Source organism: Geotrypetes seraphini, chromosome 2 (assembly GCF_902459505.1).
Source record: "Geotrypetes seraphini chromosome 2, aGeoSer1.1, whole genome shotgun sequence".
Taxonomy (NCBI): Eukaryota; Metazoa; Chordata; class Amphibia; order Gymnophiona; family Dermophiidae; genus Geotrypetes; species Geotrypetes seraphini.
The window spans coordinates 167,509,005-167,534,314 of NC_047085.1; the positions used below are offsets into that span (position 1 = coordinate 167,509,005).

At 42.1% G+C, this 25,310-nt stretch overlaps 1 protein-coding gene across 1 annotated transcript in view; it reads right to left on the reverse strand.

The window, feature by feature from the left end:
- Nucleotides 1-25,310, reverse strand: part of CD226 (CD226 molecule) — a 93,385-nt gene that overhangs the window by 20,699 nt on the left and 47,376 nt on the right. The window contains exon 3 of the mRNA XM_033934973.1: nt 16,627-16,971. Coding sequence (XP_033790864.1) covers nt 16,627-16,971 — 345 coding nt within the window. The remainder of the gene's footprint in view (nt 1-16,626; nt 16,972-25,310) is intronic.

The window sequence follows — 25,310 nt, forward strand, 5'->3', positions numbered from 1 at the left end:
ACTACTGGGAAAGCCAGATGCAGTGCGTGAATTTGAAAAGGGGGAGTGGCCGGGGAATGTTCCTAAAAGTTAGCCACATTGTTATAGGATATGCTTGATCTGTGCCTAACTTAGGGCGCACACATTGAGGCCTGGTTTTAACTGACTAAGTGTTTCCACCTAAGTTATTCATTGCTTACAGGAGCTAAGTGAGATTCTATAAGAGGCACGCAAACCCTATAGAATCGTGCTAAGCACCATTTTAGTCAGCAACAATGTTTTAGGCTACATGTATAGAATATGGCCCTAAATAAGTAAATCCCAGCTCTGCCCTAATTCTGTTCATAGACTGTCCTAGCACTGCCCGCAAAATGTAGACTTGGTCAGAGGATATTCAGTAGCACTGCCCTCTTAAGTGCTCTTCAATATCCCCTCCCAGTCCATTCAGCATAGTTTAACTGGGTATAAGCCTCTCCTGCCTGGATAAGGGCCCCATTTACAAAGCCGTGGTAACAATGCTGCCACGGTAAATGCAATGGTGCCCATAGTAATCGAATGTGCTTTGCTGCATTTACCGCAGCTTTGTTAAAAGTGCCCTAAATCTTTTTGGATATCTGGGCCGTTGCAACGAAATATAATCCTTATCATAAACCTAGAACCATAAGAACATAAGAACATAAGAAGTTGCCTCCGCTGAGGCAGACCAGAGGTCCATCTCGCCCAGCGGTCCGCTCCCGCGGCGGCCCATCAGGCCCATTGCCTGAGCAATGGTCCCAGACTATCCCTATAACCTACCGCTACTCTTATCTGTACCCTTCAATTCCTTTATCCTCTAGGAACCTATCCAAACCTTCTTTGAAGCCTTGTAACGTGCTCCGGCCTATCACAGCCTCCGGAAGCGCGTTCCATGTGTCCACCACCCTCTGGGTGAAAAAGAACTTTCTGGCATTTGTTTTAAACCTGTCTCCTTTTAATTTTTCCGAGTGCCCCCTTGTACTTGTGGTTCCCCGTAATCTGAAAAATCTGTCCCTGTCTACTTTTTCTATACCCTTCAGGATCTTGAAGGTTTCTATCATGTCTTCTATCAAATATTAAAAGCAAAACCTAAATTTGAAAAAAACAAAACAAACAAGACCATAAGACAGTTAAAATCATTATGGGCTACTTTTATAAATCTGGTATAGAGGTTTCTACTGTGGGCCAGCGAGATATATGCTCCGACGCTCATAAGAATTGTATGAGCGTTGGTGCATGTACCTTGCCGGCCTGTGGTAGAAACATCTACCACAGCTTTGTAAAAGGCCCCCTCCCCCACCATTTTATGATGCCACATTACCATTTTTTATCGCTGGTCGCAGCAGTAAAAATTCCGATGCTTATAGGAATTCTATGAGCGTCGGAGCTTTTACCACTGCGGCCGGATTTAAAAAGTTAACATGGCTTCATAAAAGGGGGTATATTCAGTAAATGGCACCCAAATTTGGGTGCTGAAAAAAATGCGCTGAGGGCTATTCTATAAACGGCACTCCAAATTGGACACCATTTATAGAACAACGCATAGCACCTGGATTTGAGCCCAACATTTAGGCACAAAGATTTGCACCAGCTGAAACCTGGTATAAATCCCCATGCCTAAATTAGGCACAGATCCCTCACTTTCTATAATAGTGAATACCCCTGATCTGCCCCTGCCCCTCCCATGGCCACGCCCCCATTTAATTGGCCGTGCAACTTTGTAGAATCGTGCTTAGCATAATGCACGCATAAAGCCAATTGTTAGCAGCAAACAAAACAACAAAGGTGACCAATTGGTGCTCAGTCTTTTATTGTGATGGACTCGACACGATCGTATTTCGTCCCACATGGGCCTGCCTCAGGAGCCTTGTGGTAATCAAATCGTACAAAATCCACAAAATTTTCAACATATTCTATAGAAATCTGCATACGTAAAACCAATTGTTGCCAATTAACACCAATAATTGATTGTTGGCGCCCAATTATTGGCGCTAATAGGCTCATTATCCAATTAAATTGCGTACACAATTTCCAGCGCCATGTGTAGAATCTCTCTGCAGACGTATAAACAAAATTCCTATAAAATAGTGTACCATTAAATAATTCTAAATTAGTTGTCACAAAATAAATACAGCTGGGACAGTGTCAGGAGCAACAATTAAACAATGGCATCTATGGCACACCACCGACCCTCCACTACAGAGAAGATAGTTCAATGCCTTTATAAATGCAATTCACGACTTCTCTGCTGCTAATGCCAGTGGGAAAGATCAAGGGCTATCTACTGTGATGGTGGCTATATTGATGTTTAAGGACAAGAAAGTATAGGAAAGATGCCAGCTACCAAGAGATAATGGTTACTGTGGCTGGGCAGACTAGATGGGCCATTTGGCCTTTATCTGCCGTCAAGTTTCTATGGCCCTCTTTTACTAAGGTGCGCTAACTCATTAGCTCGTGCTAAACACTAACGCATGCATGTTAATCTATGGACGCGTTAGCGTTTAGCGCACACTAATCCGATTAGCGCGCGCTAATCGGTTAGCACACTTTAGTAAAAGAGGGGGTATGTTTCTAATAGTAAGATATTGCAGGGCCAGGGTTATGACCCATGGCCACGCCCCCCCAGGCCCGCCCAGTTCCACCCAGCCCCGTTCTGCCCAAGACACGCCCCGTCCCGCCCCAGCCCTGCCCCCTCAACCTGTTCTTGTGTTTGAAGCTGCGCATCTGCGCATGCACAGGTGTGACATGATGATGTCCCACGCATGCATGTGACGTCACCAACTTGAATCCGCACAAGCGCCTTCCCAATGTGGTCTCGAAGTGGAAGCTTTTCAAAACCCGGACAAAGTGCTAGGTTTTGAAAACTCATCTGGATGACCGGACCTCTGGTAACTCTATTGCAGGGCTGATGAGGCATTTTTTTTTTTTTTTAAATCAAACCTCTAGGACTGGCCTCTGCCTAGCTTGCCATTGCTCTGATTAGGAGTGTGCCTTTCAGTTCATATGATTCTGCCACCTTGCTTATGTTATCAGTGGCCAAATCTTATTCAAGCCTCTGTGTCATGGAATTGACTAAGGTTTTTGATAGTGAATTACTGATGAAGTGTGAGTTTTTAGTAGAAGGGATGTGCATTCGTTAATAAGTATTCAGTTCATTAATGCATCTTTAAAAAAATGACCATGCACCGAATCAGTCTAATGCATGTTAACCTAAAAATTAGCATGCATTAGGTTAATGTGCATGCAAAGGAAATTGTACATAAGGCATATGTCCGCACTAAATATGCTCAGCGGGAACTGTTATTAAATTATCATGAAGAGAAGTTTAACCCAGGATTGATTTTTGTTCAAAAGTATACCCCCCTTTCATCTAAAATCAACAATGTGATTCAGAAACACTGGCATGTAGCTAGAATGGCGTTATTTGAGTTTCCTGAGATGCCGATGTTTTCTTATAAGTGCACAAGGAATATTGGAGAAATGGTGAAAAGTGGTGATCATACCCTTAGGACCAACATTAGAAGTACCCATAATACTTGTGGCAGAGGCCAATGGTGTATATCAGCCATGATAGGAGAATGTTGGAGACACCCAAATACAGGGAAGAGATATTACACATTTGCTTCAACCACTTGTGACTCTACTTATGTGATTTATCTTATACAATGCCCTTGTGACAAAATCTACGTTGGGCGGACTATTCGATCTATAAAAGTCCATCTCAATGAACAAAAATCCAGGGTGCGGACTGATCACAATACAGCTCCGCTTATAAAACGCTGGCAATTGATGGGCCATAAATGGTCCGATATCAGATGGAGAATTATAGATTCAGTATCCATTGGGTGGGAGGGAAGGAATATTCAAAAAGCTTTAGCTATAAAGGAATAGAAATGGATATTCAGACTCAAATCATTGGTGTTGGAAGGACTCAATGAAGAAATTGAATGGCTCTCTATAATCTGAATCGATCTGTAAATACAAGTTTATTTATTATTTGATTAATCGCCTATTCCAAATACTAAGCGATGTACACATGGTAAAATAAATTTCTAAAAGTATACATAAAATAAACCATATCATTAACAAGGGTATAAATCACAAAAACAAACTAATTAAAACAGAACAAGCATACAATAGGACAGGTGGGGAAGAAATACAATCTTAGATAGGAAAGAATCAACAATTAAAGGTAAAACAAAATAGGAGTAGGAGGTCAAATAAATAATTAAAAATAAGAATAGACAAAAGAGCAAATAGCGAAAGAGCAAATTAACATTTCAATTAGGTATTGAACGCATCTTTAAAAAGAAAGCTCTTAAGTTGGCTCTTAAATTTTTCCAGATTCTTCTCCTCTCTTAAATATAGCGGGAGTGAATTCCATGTCTGAGGCGCCGTAACAGTAAAAATAAATTGCCTTCGAGTGTTGATAATTTTGAGAGTAGGAATGACCAATAAAAGTTGGTCATTTGATCTTAAAAATTTGGGAGAATTATATGGTATTAAAGGTTTTTTTCCTTGGGATACTGGCTGTCAGGTGAACGACATTGGCTTTCAACTGGCTATGTAGGTTTGGTTGCCAGGATACAGATGCTGAAGTCGAGTCAGCACTTTTTGATGACATAGAAACATAGAAAAAAGCAGCAGAAAAGGGCTATAGCCCACCAAGTCTGCCCATTCCAAGATCTATGACAGTCTAGTTTGAACTCTAGTTAATGACGTGTTTGACTTTTTTTTACATTGCACGCAAGAACGAAGACAGACCAGCTGAGATAAAAGTCTGCTAATTTCAAACCGCGGCCATGTTAAAAAATGGACCTCAGCTCCCTCATTTGGTAAGCACTGGGTTTTTATCTATTTTATCTATTACAGCTTTTGTAAGCACTGCAGTTTTCCACTCTATTTGGGTTTTTGGTAAAGATGAGCTTTTGTGAAGATTTTTCTAGCGATATTTCAACTCTTCGACCCACCTCTGGGACCTATATGTTCTTTGTATTGTCTTTAGAAGCTTTTGACAACAAGAGATATTGATTGAATGACATTTTACTTGTTTTTTAGTTCCCCTTGTCCCTGAAGAAAGTTTTGTTTGAAACATGCATGTCAGGAGAGGTGGCGTAGATGACAATTAAGAATCTACTATGAGCTAAGTAGCTATATCAATTCTATGGTTGAAAAATTAAAAAATTAAAAAATATGCATAAACAATAAAAGTGAAGCTAATAACTTTTTAAAAAAAAGAGTTTCATAAACAAGTTTCAATAAAACATTGGACTGACAAAGACTTTAGCTGCCAGTAGTATGAAATGCCTGGCTGCACTCTGAAGGCCAATACAAAGATCTCTTATACATGTAGCTGCTATATGTGAAACGATTTACATTGAACTCAATATAAATGTGATAAGGTTTCGGTATGAATAATTAGTACTATTCATGTGTGGATATAAACTCGGATTTAGACATCGTATTGAAAATGGCTCTTCATATCTACCAAAGTCAGATGATATTATTATTTCCCAATGCTATTTTTCCTTGAAGAAAGACCAAGAAGGTGACCAGGAAAGGAACGTAAGGTTTTCAATTCTCTCCTGCTTCAGAATTGATTTATAAAGATTTTTTGAAGAAGGACATTTAATTACTAGTAGAATCCTGGATATTCAGATAAGTGTGCACATGCGGGAGTGAATATTGGATTTGTGACAGGTGTTAAACTGAACTATTCTTTGCTCGGTGATTTGGAGTTTGTTACTAGTTGGGTTTTTGTAGAACAGTCTTTTTCTCCTAGATTTTGGGGGGTGGGGGTTACTGTTCTGTTTTTCCCAACACAGTACAGTATAGCGAGCCAATGATAAAATTTAGATGCTGGTGATACTACTGGTAGATGTGAAACCCGCAAGCGAGTCTCTGAGGCTTGAGATTTAATAGTCATTGTTCTTCCAGAATTCCCACTTTTTAACTACAATAATCACAGCTCCAAATAATATGTAACTTGTAATAAATAATTGTGTGAAAAACTCAGACCCTGAACCCGTGAACTGGTGATAACACCAACTGAGGTTCAATGGGGGACCATCATCGTTTCCACCGTCCCCAATTACCATCCACTCATACAATGAAGAAATAAAGATAAAGAAAAAAAACTTATCTGATCTGGATGGTAAAAAAACTGGCACAGAACCCCAGTGGCGTTGAAAGTGACTCATGCTGATTAAAACATTTTCTATATTGATAGTTGATTATTCCATTCTAATGACCCTGTCCCCCCGACTCGAGTTTCAAGTCTTCTTCAGGGAAGGACACTGTTAGTGGCACAGTACATCAGTGTGGCCGCGAAAGCGGAGCTGACTGACAGAATTCCCCCCACACTGCAGTTCTATTTCAGCAAATTTGGTTTTGGGATTGTGAAGCAAATAAGTACCAGCATATATCTGCACATCGAGATTAGCATCTCAAAAATTTATGTGTAAAATTTTTTATTCATTTGCAGATGCATGCTGGCACTTTCGTTTTCTTTGGACAGGTGCGCAGTGAAGACACGCTTTCTATAGACCCTTCGTCCAGCAATCTTTCCCTGATTAGTTCTTTGTGCAAGTTATTTGTGCTTTGAATTTGCATCTCATTAGTTTACTGAACTACTGTACAAGGTTTTCTCACTAATCTCATGGTAGAAGCCACGCGCTCAGCTCGTCGGCGTTTGGCTCTCCAACCTGGTTTTCTGTATTGACTCCTGAAAGAGATGCAGGCAGGATTCTAAGCTTTGTGTCTATCATAGCCCTCCTCCTAGTTAGCGTTCTAGAGTGTTAATAACCAGTGTTTTGCTTTTAAAGTTGCATTGGAGTGCAGTGTTTGTGCAGCTGTGGGGAAAAAAAAAAAAAAAAAGAGATAGATCTCATTCATTGAGTGAAACCGTGAACACAAAGGCACATACCAGTGAAGCAAGGGGTGGTGCCAGCATATCCACATTGAGACAGTGTCATAAAACAACACAAGATGATTGTTTTTAAAAAATAAATAAATAAAGACTTCGTGCAAGGCTGTCAGCAGGCACAGATGTTGACACAGTAACAGTAGCTCTCTAGCAATAACATTAGATACTTATCCTAACAGTCCTACTGAGAATGCAAAATGTATACTGGTAGCGGCATGGAAAACCACTGGGAAAGTCTCAAACTAGGAAAAGTAAATTAAAGTTCCCGTCCCCTGAGTTTGCCTGAACATGCTTGAACAGTTTGATATATCTACCACAGCTGTTTCCATTAATACTCTGTGGCAGCAGGCGACGCCCCTATAGGCCTTCCCATTCTCAAAGTCATTATCATCAACATCACTGCTTTCTCCAGCAGCAAAGACAGAGAGAGAGAGAAAAAAAAATTTCCTAACACGGCACAGGCAATAGAGCCTTTCCTTAAGGAGCAATAGGATAGGCAGTAAAATTGCTACAAGAAAGTCTTTGCTCTAATTCTGAGAAAGGTAACCGAGGTACCACTCCTGCTTCTTTCACAAAACAGAGGCTCTTCTCCCCCTTACCGAAAAAGCCAGGACACAGTCACTCTGAATTTGGCACTAGCTAAACCTTGCAATAGTGGTGCGGGAGGTGGGGACAAGACAAAAGAGAGTAAAAGTAACACGACTCGGTGGGGTGCTCCTCCTGGAGAAGGAAGAGATGACAGCAGAAGATTAATAGTGATTGTTGATGAGGGTGATGACACAGCTAAGCCAGCTGGCATTTGTACAATAAAGCAACAAAGAGACAAAACAAAAACAGCCGCTAGTAGCAATGCCTGAGAGAAAAGCTACAAGAGGTTTTCACTGATTACTGCGATTTGTTTAGGCTTTTTTAGCCTGATGCTAAAACAAGTCTTTTGAGCAATAACCTACTTGTGGGAAAAGGGCTTGCAGGAGAAGCTCCTGTCAATAATGCCCATGTCACCACCAGCCTTCTACGGCATTTGAATAAAATTCAGCCTCAAAAGAAATAACCTTCATCATTCCAAACAAACAATACATTAAGGGCTCCTTTTACTAAGCTGCAATAGCGTTTTTAGCATGTGCTGCCCCCCGTGCTATGCACCAAGAACTAACGACAGCTCAATGGTGGCGTTAGCGTCTAGTCCACGGGGCAATTCAGTGCATGCTAAACCACTAGCGCAGCTTAGTAAAAGGAGCCCTAAGTTATACAGTTCACAGATATATATATATATATATACACACACACACACACGAGGGTCATTTCATAAATAATGCACACTATTTATTTTTTTATTTACATGTTTTTGGTTTGTTTTGTTTTTTCAAGTATTTCTTTACAATCCTTCAATATACTCTTTCTGCTTTGCAATGACTGAGTCTGGGAACCTTCATTATTCTATCCAAGACACCGTTTTGTTCAGTTTCCGACTGGCTCGGGTACAGTCAGAAGAAAGCTCTTCCAGAGATGCAAAACAATGTCCACACATAGGTTGTTTCAACTTTGGAAAAAGGTCAGGCATTCTTGAATCGTATTGTTTCTATTGATGAAATGTGGGTCAGAGACTTTGAGCCGGAGCTGAAATCACAGTCCAACATCTTCCCCATGACCCAAAAAATTTCAACGAACTCAATCAAAAGTCAAACAAATTACGATTTATGATCATGAAGGCATCATCATCATAGACAAAGTCCCAGCAGTGTATTATCGTGATTTTTTGCAGAAAAATGCACAAAACCCGACCTAAATTGCTCTTGGCTGGATTACTCTTCTTCATGATAATGCTCACCCGCACATAGGGAATGTCGTCATTGAAAAACTACACGGATACGGCTGGGAGGTGTTACCACTAGACTTCCATCTTTTTCCAAAGTTGAAACAACCTATGTGTGGACATTGTTTTGCATCTCTGGAAGAGCTTTCTTCCGCTGTTACCTGAACCATTCTGCAACTGAACAAAAATGGTGTCTTGGATGGAATAATGAAGCTTCCCAGACATTAGGACTCGGGGTATATATATATATATATATATCCTCTATAATAAAACCCTTACCCGTGCATGCACAGTTGAAATGGCATGATCCCTGCTGTCATGATTTATGCTTCCATGCCGTGTTCCATTTGCAGCATGCGATAGCTGTGCAGCAGTGAGAGCAACTGCAGGAGGGTGTCCTTCGAGGTGCTGCGAGGTGTCCGGCTGCTACTGCTGCACAGGGAAGTGGAGGAGAAGAGGGAAAAGGGGCTGCTTTGGGAGGGAGGGGTGTGCTGGGGGACAGGCAGCAATCTTGGTTTGCTCGGGGGGCCAGATAGAGATAGGCAGGGGGCCAGAGAGAGACAGACAGACAGACAAGGGGCCAGAGAGAGACACAGATAGAAAGAATGACAAACAGACAGGGGGCTAGAGAAACAGACAGCGGCCAAGGAACGAGAAAGAAAGACAGACAGTGGCTATGGAGACAGAGAGACAGACAGTCATCTATTCTAGCACCCGTTAATGTAACAGGCTTAAAGACTAGTGTATATATATATATATATATATATACAATGTATTGTTTTTTTGGAATGATGAAGGTTATTTCTTTTGAGGATATGCATACAATTAAAAGAAAAACAAGTAGCAGCAGAGGCAGCAAGCAATTCACAAGCTTGTCATGTTCCCCACTAGCATTAGGAACTGCATTAAGATCTGGGCTTAATGCATTTAAATGCAGGACTTTCCTGTGCATTAAGCCTATATTTTCCACACAACTTTCAATCAAATCCTAAAACGTTTTTGTTCAAAGATGTCTACAATGTATAAAATAAATTAATCAAGAAAAGACAATCTTACTCCTCCCTTCCCATCTATGTTCTCCTTTCTCCCCCTTTTTTCTTTTCTTTCAATTGTATTTCTCCCCCTCTATCCTTTTGTCTCTCGTCTTTGTTTTTACGTTTTTTGTAATCTCCTAACTTATATTTACATATTTTAAATTATTGTACATCGCTTGAAACTTTTTTCAGATCGCACACTAATTTTTCAATTAACATGCGAGACTTGCATAAGGATAAGTTGTATTATAGAAAAGCATTAGTGTTGTATCTATGTTATTTGAATGTTCTGATTTGTGCTCATTAGATGCTGCATAAGTATTATGTCTTCCTTTTAGTACGCATTATATCTCTTTCATTTGAATATCAGTGCTGTTAACAAGTATACAGTATTTCAATTTAATAATTTTGACTTTACCTCATTCATTGTATTTATGTTTATATTTGGTCTCTTTACTACTGTTATGCTGTTAACAAAATTGTAAGTTTTATGTTGAATTATACTTGCTGTACACCGCAGCAAGTGAATCTTGGGTGAATCTCTTCATAAAGGCAGTTAATAAATCCCAAAAAGTAAATAAACAATGAATGTGGAAGCACGTACTGCCTCCTACTTAAGAGGTGCTATTCAATTAGCACACACCGATCAGAGTAGGCTGGAAAACATTTTCCTACTCCCTTCGAAAAATATATAAATAATACACGATTACCATGTGCTTATAGGCAAATTACCACAAAATGCTTTAATGCTTTTTTTGCCGGGGGGGGGGGTGGTATGCCTCTTATATCACAGAAACTGTACATTAGGGCTTAACACCCTTTAGTAAAAGAGCCCCAATATACAGTAAGCTTCTGTACCAGAGTGCCATTACCACCTTGTCATCAGATCTCTTAGGGAGAGGAAAGGATAGTGGATTCTATGGATGGGCAGACTGGATGGGCTATTTGGCCTTTATCTTATGTTCTTATAAAAAAAAATAAAAAAAAAGTTTGGATAATTTCCTAAAACAGAAGTCCATAGGCCATTATTGAGATGGCTTGGAGAAATCCGCTGCTTATTCCTAGGGTAAGCAGCATAAAATCTGTTTTACTCTTTTGGGATCTTGCCAGGTAATTGTGACCTGGGTTGGCCACTGTTGAAACAGGATACTGAGCTTGATGGACCTTCGGTCTGTCCCAATTTGGCAATTCCTATGTTCTTATGTGAGCCAAGTAAAGGACAAGGAAGCCATTGTGACATCACTGATAAGGTTGGCTTTTAGGCATTAGTGGAATGAGGCATTATGGCATCACAATCTGAGCTCTGGAGTGCCTTGGGTTTCTGTCAGGTACTTGGGACCTAGGTTGGCCACTGTTGGAAACAGGATACTGGCTTGATGGACCTTCGGTCTGTCCCAGTGTGGCAATTCCTATGTTCTTATGTGAGCCAAGTAAAGGACAAGGAAGCCATTGTGACATCACTGATAAGGTTGGCTTTTAGGCATTAGTGGAATGAGGCATTATGGCATCACAATCTGAGCTCTGGAGTGCCTTGGGTTTCTGCCAGGTACTTGGGGCCTAGGTTGGCCACTGTTGGAAACAGGATACTGGCTTGATGGACCTTCGGTCTGTCCCAGTGTGGCAATTCCTATGTTCTTATGTGAGCCAAGTAAAGGACAAGGAAGCCATTGTGACATCACTGATAAGGTTGGCTTTTAGGCATTAGTGGAATGAGGCATTATGGCATCACAATCTGAGCTCTGGAGTGCCTTGGGTTTCTGCCAGGTACTTGGGACCTAGGTTGGCCACTGTTGGAAACAGGATACTGGCTTGATGGACCTTCGGTCTGTCCCAGTGTGGCAATTCCTATGTTCTTATGTGAGCCAAGTAAAGGACAAGGAAGCCATTGTGACATCACTGATAAGGTTGGCTTTTAGGCATTAGTGGAATGAGGCATTATGGCATCACAATCTGAGCTCTGGAGTGCCTTGGGTTTCTGCCAGGTACTTGGGACCTAGGTTGGCCACTGTTGGAAACAGGATACTGGCTTGATGGACCTTCGGTCTGTCCCAGTGTGGCAATTCTTATGTTATCCGTCATTAGGTTTCTATTTTCCTATATCTCTCCTCTAGCACAGGGCTTTGAGTACTCCATGGCTGTGTTTTACAGTGGGAAGTAGCACTATTGGAGTTATAGTATGGTAACAGGTGCAGCTGGGACAAGCTTTCTACCTTCCCTCTTCACACATAAACATGAAGAGGGTATTTCATTTACAGAACATATAACCGGCATTAAGTGAACATAGTGAGAAACAACCCCCCCCCCAAAAAAAAAAAAAAATAATAATAATTCCCGGTTATTACAACAAAACCCTCCCCCTTCCCCTCTTAGTGGATGGGAAAAACTACTTACCATGTCCCTATTTCTGATTTCTCAACCAGCCACAGCACACAAAAGAATCCAAGGACTACCACACCGAACCATGTTACTAGCCATAGTGACTCACCAAGGCCATACAGTATTGAGTTCATGTGATTCTGTGTTCCCACTAAATGCAAGCCACACCCTCACAACTCACTACCTTCCACAAATTGCGAATTGGCTTGGGCAACTCCCTGTGTGCCAACCATTGCAAATAATTATGTTTAAACATATTGAGAATGATGGATGGATCTACCTGGTCCTGAGAAATGCTAAGGAGAGAGACCAATTATTGCCTCTGCTTTATCTCTCCCCAGTACCCCAGTCTCAATATTGAAGGCCAGTGTGTCCAAGGTAAAAATCTAGAAAGATATGTGTCAAAAATGCTTTACAAATGGAAGAAACAGGGGGAGAGTGTGGCACAGTGGCTAAAGCTATAGCCTCAGCACCCTGAGGTTGTGAGTTTAAACCCACACTGCTCCTTGTGACCTCAGCAAGTCACGTAATCCCCCTATTGCCCCAGGTCATTAGATAAATTGTGAGCCCACTGGGAAAAATGCTTGAGTACCTATATAAAAATAATTCATGTAAAATTGTTCTGAGCTCACTGGGGAGAATGGTATAGAAAACTGAATATCGTATAAACTCAAATATAAACCAAGAAAAAAATAGGGGTCTCAGTTTATATTTTAGCCTCCTTTCAATGATGGTGCTTTTTTCCTCCTCTCCCCACCTGATGACCAATGCTGCTATTTTCCACCCCTCCCAATGTCTGGCACTGCTATCCTCCACCCCCCCCCCTCCGATGACCAGCACTGCTATCCCCCAATGACTGATATTGCTATCTCTCCCCCCCCACCTAAACACACCCCCAATGAGTAACATTGCTATCTCTTTCTCCCCCCCCCCACCTCCCAAATGATCGGGACTCCTATTCTCCACTACCCGCTCCCCCAGACCAACATCACACTTACACTCTGGGCCGGATTCTATAAACAGCGCCAGCAGTAGTGGCCGCCTAAAAAAAATGGCTGCCAATTGCAAGTCAATCACACAACAGATGAGATACGAGATGCGAGATATTATTTTGTAATGTAAACTGTTTTCAATTAGTCTGGAAACACTGTTTCAGTAGTCAAAGGGTAGGATTAGCCTTAAGTTGGCTGTCAAGCTGTAGGCTTCCCCCAGAGTTTAGCCTTCCCAGGATCGGGATGTTATGTATTGATTTGTAAACTGTATGTGTGGTATGTCAGAGCCGTGGCTGTTGCCTAATTGTTCATATATTTATTTGTTGTAGGACTTGATGGCATCTGGTTGGTGCTGTATGAGGAAACTAGTTTAGTTCTAGCCCCCCCCCCCTTTCTATTTATACGCCGATTCCCTGATGAAGCACTGGGTGAAACGGGCCCCATTGGAATTAGGATTCTGCAACCAAAAAAAGCTAAGTTGAGATTTTATTGCCATTTTGATACTAAATTATGTAAAAAAATACACACGGGGGTTTTATGACCAATGATTACAGCGATGTTTCATTCAATTGATCAGCCTTGGCTGTTTTGAAATGACATAATAGTCGTCTTTTTCCTTCTGTACCTGAAATGACATACAGTCACGATTTATATCGTTAAACTATTATAGTAAGTTTGATAAGATCCCAGTAGGGAATGCCCTTTCTACAGCTCTAATCTGAATGTTTATCTTTTGATTATTGATTGAAGAGGGGTTTTTTGGACTGGTCTTTGTTAAATCACACAACAGCACAATTTCTAGAATTGCGGCTTCGAGAAAGGTAGGCACCGGAAATGTAGGCCAGGATTTTAAAGGCCTACATTTCCAGCACTTACCTTTCACATGAATCGCAGCTATGAATTCATAGCCATGATGAAGGCACTAGTTTTCTAGGTGCCAGTAGGCACCTACACTTTTTTTTCTTTGAAGTGTTTTAATCCTGTTGAAAATATAGTTTCCTCTAATGTTAGGCGCCGGTAAGGCACCATGTATAGAATATGGGCCTCACTGGCTCACTCTAAGTGCCCCTTATTATCTCTTGCACAGTTCATTACCCCTATCCTCCACCATATGCAGAAGTTTCACTTGTGGACACTGTCTTCCCATTGGCTGAAACCTACATATGCTCTGCTTCCAGTGACAATACAAGCAATCAAGTCGGGCTCATTCACATGGGGGGTGGGATTGGAAAACTGCAGAGAGAGGTTTTAAACCCTGTAAAAAAAAAAAAAAATATATATATATATATACCGTATTTTCGCGGATATAACGCGCGCGTTATACACGTTTTTACCTACCGCGCATACCCCTCGCGCGTTATATGCCTGAGCGCGGTATACAAAAGTTTTTAAACATAGTTCCCACCCCGCCCGACGCCCGATTCACCCCCCCAGCAGGACCGCTCGCACCCCCACCCCGAACGACCGCTCGCACGCGCTCCCACCCGCACCCGCATCCACGATCGGAGCAAGAGGGAGCCCAAGCCCTCTTGCCCGGCCGACTCCCCAACGTCCGATACATCCCCCCCCGGCAGGACCACTCGCACCCCCACCCCGAAGGACCGCCGACTTCCCGACAATATCGGGCCAGAAGGGAGCCCAAACCCTCCTGGCCACGGCGACCCCCTAACCCCACCCCGCACTACATTACGGGCAGGAGGGATCCCAGGCCCTCCTGCCCTCGACGCAAACCCCCCTCCCCCCCCAACGACCGCCCCCCCCAAGAACCTCCGCCCCCCCCCCCAGCCGACCCGCGCCCCCCCTGGCCGACCCCCACGCCCCCCCCACCCCCCTTCCCCGTACCTTTGGTAGTTGGCCGGACAGACGGGAGCCAAACCCGCCTGTCCGGCAGGCAGCCAACGAAGGAATGAGGCCGGATTGGCCCATCCGTCCTAAAGCTCCGCCTACTGGTGGGGCCTAAGGCGCGTGGGCCAATCAGAATAGGCCCTGGAGCCTTAGGTCCCACCTGGGGGCGCGGCCTGAGACCCATGGTCGGGTTGGGCCCATGCGCCTCAGGCCGCGCCCCCAGGTGGGACCTAAGGCTCCAGGGCCTATTCTGATTGGCCCACGCGCCTTAGGCCCCACCAGTAGGCGGAGCTTTAGGACGGATGGGCCAATCCGGCCTCATTCCTTCGTTGGCTGCCTGCCGGACAGGCGGGTTTGGCTCCCGTCTGTCCGGCCAACTACCAAAGGTACGGGGAAGGGGGGTGGGGGGGTCGTGGGGGTCGGCCAGGGGGGTCGCGGGTCGGCTGGGGGGGCGGTCGGAGGTTCTTGGGGGGGGCGGTCGTTGGGGGGGGAGGGGGGTTTGCGTCAAGGGCAGGAGGGCCTGGGATCCCTCCTGCCCGTAATGTAGTGCGGGGTGGGGTTAGGGGGTCGCCGTGGCCAGGAGGGTTTGGGCTCCCTCCTGGCCCGATATTGTTGGGGAGTCGGCGGTCCTTCGGGGTGAGGGTGCGAGTGGTCCTGCCGGGGGGGGATGTATCGGACGTCGGGGGGGGGGCATCAGGCTTTCAGGATGGGGACAGACCTTCAAGGGGGGACAGGACTTCAAGGGGGGACAGTGCACGGAAAGTCAGGGGGGGTGAACGGAGAGTCGGGACAGCGCACGGAAAGTCAGGGCAGTGCACGGAAGTCAGGGGGGGTGAACGGAGAGTCGGGACAGCGCACGGAAAGTCAGGGCAGTGCACAGAAGTCATGGGGGGGTGAACGGAGAGTCGGGACAGCGCACGGAAAGTCAGGGCAGTGCACGGAAGTCAGGGGGGGTGAACGGAGAGTCGGGACAGCGCACGGAAAGTCAGGGCGGGCGAAAGGAGCGTCGGGCATCATGCGCGGTATACCCGTGAGCGCGGTATACAAAAGTTTTTGTACATATCATCGTGATTTCTGCGCGCTATACCCGTGTGCGCGTTTTACACGGGTGCGCGTTATATCCGCGAAAATACGGTATGCCAGTTTCCAAACATTAATGCAAAAATCTATAGGATTCTTTTCAAAAACTACACAATTGACAATGCTATCCTTCTGAGTCCTGGCCACACATGGCAGTCCCCGTGCTCCCATCTCTAACCATTCGGACTCCAGGCATTGATCAAGATTGCCAGTGTCTTAATCTGGCCCTGCCTATAGCAAGAGGTATTAGTTGTCAGTACAAGATACAATTAATACCAACTCTTAAGCAGACACTATGATTCAGTCAGTAGATTATATAGAAGAATTTACAAAACGGAAAATGAAACATGTGCATATACTGTAGCTGTGGCCACAGTTTAGGCAACAGACAGGAAACCAAGTGGTTTCAGCACTACAATTTGAAAATACTAGGAACTTGCTCAACAAAAAATTCCTCTGGTTGAAAAAATACAAACACCTTTGAATAATATATAATTAAAAAAAAATTCCCTATTGGTATACTGTACATCAGGAAATTAAGAAAACTGTTTAGTTCCCAGCACCTACCTTTATGTATAGTCAAACTTATCAGAAAAGTTTGGTTTCCTGTAATTCCATCAAAATAACAGCGATAAAGCCCTTCATCAGCGACAGACACCTCTTGGATCACAACAGTGCTGCTGTTCATGGGGTTGGAGCAGTGTAACGTAAGGCGCTGCTTGTAATTGGCCCCATAATATTTCCCTTCAGACAGGTTGCAAAGACCCATGATGTCCATCTGTCCTTCTCTGATCTTCTCCCATGTCACCTGCTTCACTTTGTCCCCCAGGGTATACTGGCAACTGAAGGTGACATTTTGCTCAAGTTCTGCCAAAATGTGGTAAAGTGGTTCCATAGTTACTTCAAATTCTTCTGCAAAGATAGAAGTAGATACATGAGAGGTGCACATATTTCTCTCTCCAAAGTTTCAAAACATAAAACTCTGGTATAAAGACTTTTGAGTCTGGCGATATATTACCTAATAAAATTATTGTTTTATTGAGCCCTGCTTTGTAGAGGAAAGGAGTTATCACGTTGCAGAGGAAAGGAGTTATGACGTTTAACTGCTAAATTCTAAGAAAATTGGAAACAGAATTGACTTTGTGCTTTTATTTTTTTCATAAATATTTTATTGAAAATGTTTTATATATATAAAACAAACAATCAATACAATAGAATAACATAAAAAAAGAAACAATAAACATTATATTACAAATTTATCAAAAACTCTGTCCTTGAATGTCACACATTACTAAAACTTGCTCTAATGTAATATCCACAGTTAGTCACTAAACTTTAGTAAACATTCCCATATTTTCTTAAATTTCCTCAAATTGCCACTCTTTACCGCATAAACAGTGGAACCTTGGTTTGCGAGCATAATTCGTTCCAGAAGCATGCTCGTAAACCAAAGTGCTCGTATTGTAACCAGCACTGTGGTCCGACTGGGGCTCCACAGCACTCCCAGTGGCTACAAGAAAAACAGCACTAGCGTGTGACCCGGCCTGGAGTCACCCTGCAGGACTGGACTGACACCAAACCAGAAACAAAATCAAAACCTCACCAAAAGGTTGTAAATGAAAGATATTTCAATTTTAATCATTCAAAAAAAAACATAAAAGTCAAGATAATATGAATCAGAAACATAAAGGTCAGTAGGCAAAAATTCAAACAAGTCCAAAAATTCAGGAAGAAAGAAAAACAAGCAGTTCAAAGATAAAGTCCAAATTTCTTTCTTCCTATTCACACAGCCTACTACACCTCTGAGGTTTGGCTCTCCTCAGAGCTTGCACAGCCCGCTCCCAAGCAGGTTGTTCAGTCCAAACAATAGAGTTCAGTGCACTTGTTACATAATTTACAGTGCTCAAAAGTAAAGCCTCCGGCAGCCTATCAACCTACTGCAAGGAAAAGGAGAGTGCCTAGGTTTGCTTTAACACAGCTTTTCACTAGCCTTCAAAATTCCCGCCCTGGGTGACTGAAAACCTCTTCCCAGGGACACTTCCAGCTTTACAAAAGAGGAAAAAGAAAAACCCAAAATATCAAAACAATTTCCTCAAAACAAACAGTTCCAAAATCCACTCACTGTGATAGCTTTACTGCTTACAGCTGGTGGCAAAACCAACCTCCATTGCTTCCTCAAAAGGTCCCATTTCTTCAGGCAGGGTTTCCTGAATTTCCATCGGGAGTTCCAGCTCTGATAATGCTCCACCCAGAATGTCTCCAGCCTCCTGTACCTCCATAGGTGTGGCTTGCTCGCTCCTGTTTGGCCCAGGGAGTTCCTCAGGGAGAAAAGACCTGAACCTTCTCCCTAGCCTGCCTGTCTGTTTGTTCCCCACTGCTGGCTTTTGAATCCTAGGGGCACGCCCTAACCTAGCTGAGTCAGTAGGGAACCAGGTAGCTCTTGGGCTCCTCCGGTGGTGACCCACATATTCACTACCTGCTACATTTTCAGTCAGATCAGGCTCCCCCTGGTGGTCAGCTGGGAGATTATCCTTATCATCAGGGACTGGACGGATCCTGGAAACTCCTTTTCTGGTTTTACCCTTCCCTTTCCCTTCTGACGTAACTGGGACGCTGGCAGGCGCAGAGCCTGTCTGGTCACAGTATATCAAAGTGAGTTTCCCCATAGGAAGTAAGTTACTTTGACAGACTCTTACGTACATGTCACCTATTCTAGCGTATATTTGTGAAGGGCATTTTTAAAAATAAAGTAAAATTTTGGAATCTCTCATGGCACACATGGAATCTTTTTTGGGACACACCACTGTGCCATGGCACACAATCTGAGAGACACTGGGTTACAGGTTAACATACATAATATATAGTTAATAGGTTATAATTTGTCATAATTACAGTACAAGTTTTTTCAATACAAGTTTTTATCCTATCTCGACACACCCTAGTAGGGATCTAATACCAATATACATAATATAGGTTGCAATTTTCCAGTTACAGTGCAAGATTTTTCAATACAAGTTTTTATCCTAACGTGCCACATACCGATGATCTAGTGCCAATATACATTTCTTTGTAATCCGTCAGTCATAAGTGGAGGAGTTAGGTAAAAAGGTGTGCTTTTATTGCTTTCCTAAAGTTGAGGAGTCCTGATCTGGGGGGGGGCAGTTGATTTCAGTGGCTTGGTATGAAGTGGAACCAGGAACTTCGTTTGGCGGTTTGCAGTTGAAGGGCACGACCAGAGGTGCTTATAAACGTTTTTATGAAAAAAAACAATCTGCAAAGTCTTACATAGACGTTTTGGCCACATAAGTTGTGAAGGCAGGAGAACAAATGGGCAAAACGAGCAAGAATGCAAATCCAAAGCACTAAAGAAGATGCACTGATGGGGGGGGGGAATTTTATCAATGGCAGTGAAAAAAATAGAACTCAGCGCTATGCTATATACAGTACTACGATTACAATTAGGCATGATTTATAGACTAGTGCATAGTGCCGAGAACCGTTAAATCATTTAGGCACGTTCTTTTACACAAATGAAAACCTGTTGACAATTTCTGCATGTAAATGAGGCATGGATCCCCCTAATTCTACAGTATAACAATGTGCCTACATTGTAGGAACTTCCCTAATCCTGCCTATTATCTTTCCATGGCCACACCCCTTTTTCTATCTGCACACCAGAATTCTTACACATGTAAAATCTAGGGCTCCTTTTATCAAGGGAGTTAGTGCGTCGGACATTTCATCACACGCTAACCCCCGCAGCACACCAAAAACTAACGCCTCGTCAATGGAGGCGTTAGCGACTAGCATGGCAAGCGGTTGAACTCGCGGTATTCCGTGCGTTAACCGCCTACCGCAGCTTGATAAAAGGAGCCCCTAATAATTGCCAATTAGTGACAATATGTAACCCACTCAAAACTGTGGATGTAGCAAAATATAAATTTTAAAAAATAAATAATTGCTTGCTATGGCCCAATTATCGGCGCTGATTGACGTGGTAGTCAATTAAGTTGCATGCACCAATTGGCCCTGTGGAAAAATCTGTGTACGTAGCTCAAAGCGCCATATATAGAATCTGGTGTTGGAGTCTCAGCCAGATTCCTGCCTTCCTGGTCTTATTTACAGAAGCAGCACCCTCTACTCATTGGAACATGGGGGAATAGGGAATGAATACATTTCTGCCTAATCTGTTTCAAAGGAAAGTTAGAATGTTGCTAAAGGTAATTCATTAATTCCCCCTTTTATGAAGCCGCTTTAGGCTTTTTTATTGCCAGCTACGGTGGTAAAAGCTCTGACTCTCATAGAATTTCCATGAGCGTCGGAGCTAATACCGCTGTGGCCAGTGATAAAAAAAAAAAAAGCCTAACACAGCTTAAAAAAGGGGGCCTAACTAAGAAGACCCTGAGAAAATGTGAAGGAATCAAATGCAACAGCTTCGATGGCTTGTACTTTATTTTATTTATTTCAACTATTTATAACATTCACAATCCCAGTGTACTTGTCAGCTTACAGCAGGACATTCATAATATAAACATGGTAACATAGTAGATGACGGCAGATAAAGCCCCGAATGGTCCATCCAGTCTGCCCAACCTTACCCACTCTTTAAATTACTGATTTAATTTAAATTTTCCTTCTTCTTAGCTATTTCTGGGCCAGAACCCAAAGCTCTGCCCGGTACTGTGTAAATTGTTCTATACCAGCTTTAATATATATTTTAGATTTTTCTGTTAGCTCCTCGAGATGTGGGCTTACAGATAATGATGTGATAAATGTTGGCTTGAGAATGTTTTCATACCTTTATCTTGATGTCACTTGTATTGTAACTACTTTAAAATTTGAAATTAAAAAAACACATAAAAAACCAAAACAAAGTACAGTGGTGCCTCGCATAAAGAACGCCTCGCACAGCGAACTTCATGTCATGATTCATACAACGAACTTCGTTTCACACAACGAAGTCACCCGAGCTTCCACGATCGCTGCCGATGTATTGCATCCTTCCGCGCAGGCACTGCAGGCAGTCGTTAGTCACTGCGCTTAACGCATTTCACATAACGAACTTTTCGCATAACAAACTTGCTCCTGGAATGAATTAAGTTCGTTGTGTGAGGCACCACTGTACATGGAATAATACTCTGAAATAACAGTTATAAATCTCTTTTTCAGTCTCTCAAGTAGTCCAAACAAGCATCTGTTATACTTCTTTGAAGAAAAATTACTAAATTGGGGAGGCCTCAACTGGGTCTCCCTGTTCCCACCCCTTTCCCCTCTCACCCTTTTTTTCAACTTCCTGATAAACTACAGTCTGGGTCCGTGGTAAATTTCCACTAAGAGAAGTTTATTGTAGGCTGCAGCATGGTTACATAACGATAAACAATACAGTAATTATCACCAACATGCAACTTAATTCCTACTTATTCACCAAAAGCTTGCTGAAATAATATGGGTCCTGTTTTTTCTAAGGTGTGCTAAACGATTAGCACGCACTAATCGATTTAGCACGCTAAACGCTAATACGTGCATGTTAGTCTATGGACACTTTAGTGTTTAGCATGCGCTAATTCGATTAGTGTGTGCTAATCAGTTAGCGTACCTTAGTAAAACAGGGGGTAGGTTTCAGTTCCTTTTTAAACAAACTTACTCTTCATTGATCACAAGTTCAGTGGTAAATTGTTCCATAGTAACATAATATAGTAACATAGTAGATGACAGCAGATAAAGACCCAAATGATCCATCCAGTTTGCCCAATCTGATTCAATTTTAATTTTTTAATTTTTTTTCTTAGCTATTTCTGGGCAAGAATCCAAAGCTCTACCCGGTACTGTGCTTGGGTTCCAACTGCCGAAATCTCCATTAAAACCTACTCCAGCCCATCTACACCCTCCCAACCACTGAAGCCCTCCCCAGCCCATCCCCCACCAAACGGCCATACACAGACACATCACTTTAAAAATGGTAGCAAGATATTCTTCTACTCCAGGGGTGGGTAACTCCGGTCCTCGAGGGCCGGAATCCAGTTAAGTTTTCAGGATTTCCCCAATGAATATGCATGAGATCTATTTGCATGAACTGCTTTCAATGTATATTCATTGGGGAAATCCTGAAAATCCGACTGGATTCCGGCCCTCGAAGACCAGAGTTGCCCACCCCTGTTCTAGTCTGACTACCTTAAAAGAAAGAACTTATAATGAACCAGCTTTGGAGGATCTCAGAGCTCTCACTGGTTGGTCACTTGCTCATTTGTTCAGGGTTTTGAAGAACTGACAGAACTGCAGAAAGTGAGATATATAGTCAATCCCCCCAAAATTCAATGGACTATAATCACTCAAGCAGTTACCCCAAGGATTCCTTTCTAAAGCATTGTTATTCTATACAAGACCTCAAAAAAATTTTATATTAATTTTCTTTCCTAGCTTCTTCTTTCACAACCCATGATGAAGGACACCAGCAAGAAACAACTTCATGATTAAGTGTGCTTTGCTTTGCTCTTCAGACGTTATGCTGTAATTTATTTTTTCTAAGAAAGAAATGAATCACATGAGTGCCTATGTAATTATAGCTCAGTCCTGGTCTGAGTGTGATGATTCTATCTTTTCCATGGGAGGTACCTGTTCTTTATCTCAGTTGTCGCTTGCCAAGCAGTTGAGTGCTTCCTCTGGGTTGGACAATGTCTTAAAGGTATAGAACAACAGTAGAAACAGAAGTGCCACACTATTCGCATTCATAATTTTAAAATATGGGACCAGAAAATGTATCCATCTGTGTACTTTTACTTCTCCGTTGCCTGTGACTGAATGTTTTGATCTTTTCATCAGTGGTTGTGTTTGTGCCTAATTGGTCCTGTGATACTTAACCCCTGATGCAAGCATCTTTATGCCGAAACGCAGCTGTGTCACTAGATACTGGACAAAATAAAATTTAGATTTGGTTCTCCAATTCCTCTGCTTGTTGTCTTGCGTTTTGTGTGGTTCCTGCGGCTTTTTATGTGAGGCTATTTTATTCCTTCTTCATTTTTACAGTCCTATACTGTGCATTTTTTCCCCAGCAGAAAAGGTGCTGGTACTCCAATGCCAGGTATTCATCAAAATCGGGGTGATCTCAGAAGCACGTATCCCACAATAGCCAGGCCCCCTACATCCAGTCACAGAATCTATAAAAAGTCAAAATTGGTATGCAGTACTCAGAGATTTCATTAATGCTTGGGGACAATTGGGTCAATGTTAGCATGCAATGGAAAAGATGATGGCACTCAGAACCACTGAGCACCCCTTGCAAAAAAAAAAAAAAAATCTCTGGTCCTATATGTTATCAATGAGGGAGGAACCAGCAGTAAACATTTATACAGGCGTTCTCGTTCAAGCACAAGAAAAAGTAGTATCCTGCTGCACTCGGGACTGTTTGATGTGGTTTATAGAGACTGAAAAAGAGACAAGATGTGTTAAAAGATTCTGTTAGTAATTATTTGTCAGGGCTAGGCAAAGTCTCATTGTGTCATCCCATTCATCGCTTCCACTAGGCAAATAGATTAAGCTTTCATACTTTCTCTCTGCAAGCTAAGCTCTCGCAATCCCCCCTCTACTCTACATTAGCTGGGGCATTTTGAATGAGGCGGTACCAGTTTATGAAGGACTTTGGCTAGCTAATTAAAGAGTTACCTGGGTAAATTCCCCAGATGTTTTTCTTTTCAAGTGAGACGCAAGATCAACAGAACAACATCTGCTGACTATCCCTTCTTTAAAAGTAATAGGTACTAGGAGAACTACTATCTTTTCGGTTATAGCACCACAGATCTGGAACAACTTACCAATTTACCTACGTGGTGAATCTTCATTAGAAAAATTTAAAAGCTCTTTAAAAAGTTACTTGTATAGGGATACATTTGAGACATAGATAGCATAATTCTTCTATCATTAAAACATATGCTCTAATACTTATTTCAATCAGACTGTACGTATAGGTCATACTCTCCTTTACCTCTTTTCCACATTTTCCATGTTTAGCCATGCTTTCAAGATTAATTTCTATTAACCTCCAGTTGTTTTTCTCCCTAAATGTATCTCTATTTTCTTTAAAGATTGTAGTTCACCCTCCTTTCCTTTTGTTCTGATAATTATTTGTATGTATATACTGTATGGTTATCTGTATAAAGTTGTTTTATTGTTTGTTTCCCAATTTTTAATTGTCATACGCATTGAAGTATTTGACATTGCGTGTACAACAAATTTTTAATAAACTTGAAACTTGATTTAAGCATTCTTCAATCATTCATATACCAATTCTTTTTTACTTCCCAAATTATTCCAGTAATGGCTTCCAAACCGCATCTATTACTACAGTTTTGCATAGGAAGATATTTGCGCCTACCCTATAGGCTTCAACTGCAGGATATTAAAGAAGTATTTGAGGGTATTATGATTTAAATTGGGTGGGGTTAATGGTCAGTGTCCAATTGTTTACATTTTATGGGTGCATGGCTTTCCTCTCCTATTATTCTGCCGCATCCCTTGCAGTCTCTCACTACAGCCTAAACTAGATTCAGCTTGTATCTTTCATTTTAGCATCTCAATTGATCGTACAAATACTCATCTGTTAGTGAAAATAGTAGGAACATTATTCTGAAATATCCAGTATTATTTCAATAAATAATAGTAAAAATCAAGAAAACAAAGAAATGTTAGCTAGAATAATTCAGGATACAACATTCAAAGAATCTATTAAAATTCAAACATCTACCAGTGCAGCCAAGAGAGTCTGTGATCTAATTTTAATATAAATAGAATTCTAGCAGACACCTTGGTCCTAGATAAAATGGATTTTTTTTCCAGCTTGTGGAGTACATTTCATTGGATCAGCATAAACGTTATCCAAAGATGATGTCCGTGAGTTTCCATCTCTGGAGAAGAAGCCCTAGGTGGTCCTGAGCCCTTATACCACTGTCTTTGGACAGTTTTTAAGCTGCTCCAACATAACAGTCCAGCAATAATCTAATATAAATGTAAAGTGCTGTGGTAGCCACCATAATAATCTACTTTTAAAGCTAATATTTATAAATAAAACAAAGGAAATAAAGTGATATCTTTTTTATTGGACTAACAATGCATTTTTTTTGGATTAGCTTTCAGAGATGACCCTTTTTTCAGATCGGAAATAAGCAAATGTTTACAAATATCAGTATATATACAGGAAGAGAAACATAAAAGCAGGAAGACTTACAGGAAGAGGTAGGGGGTGGGCAAGATAAGAAACA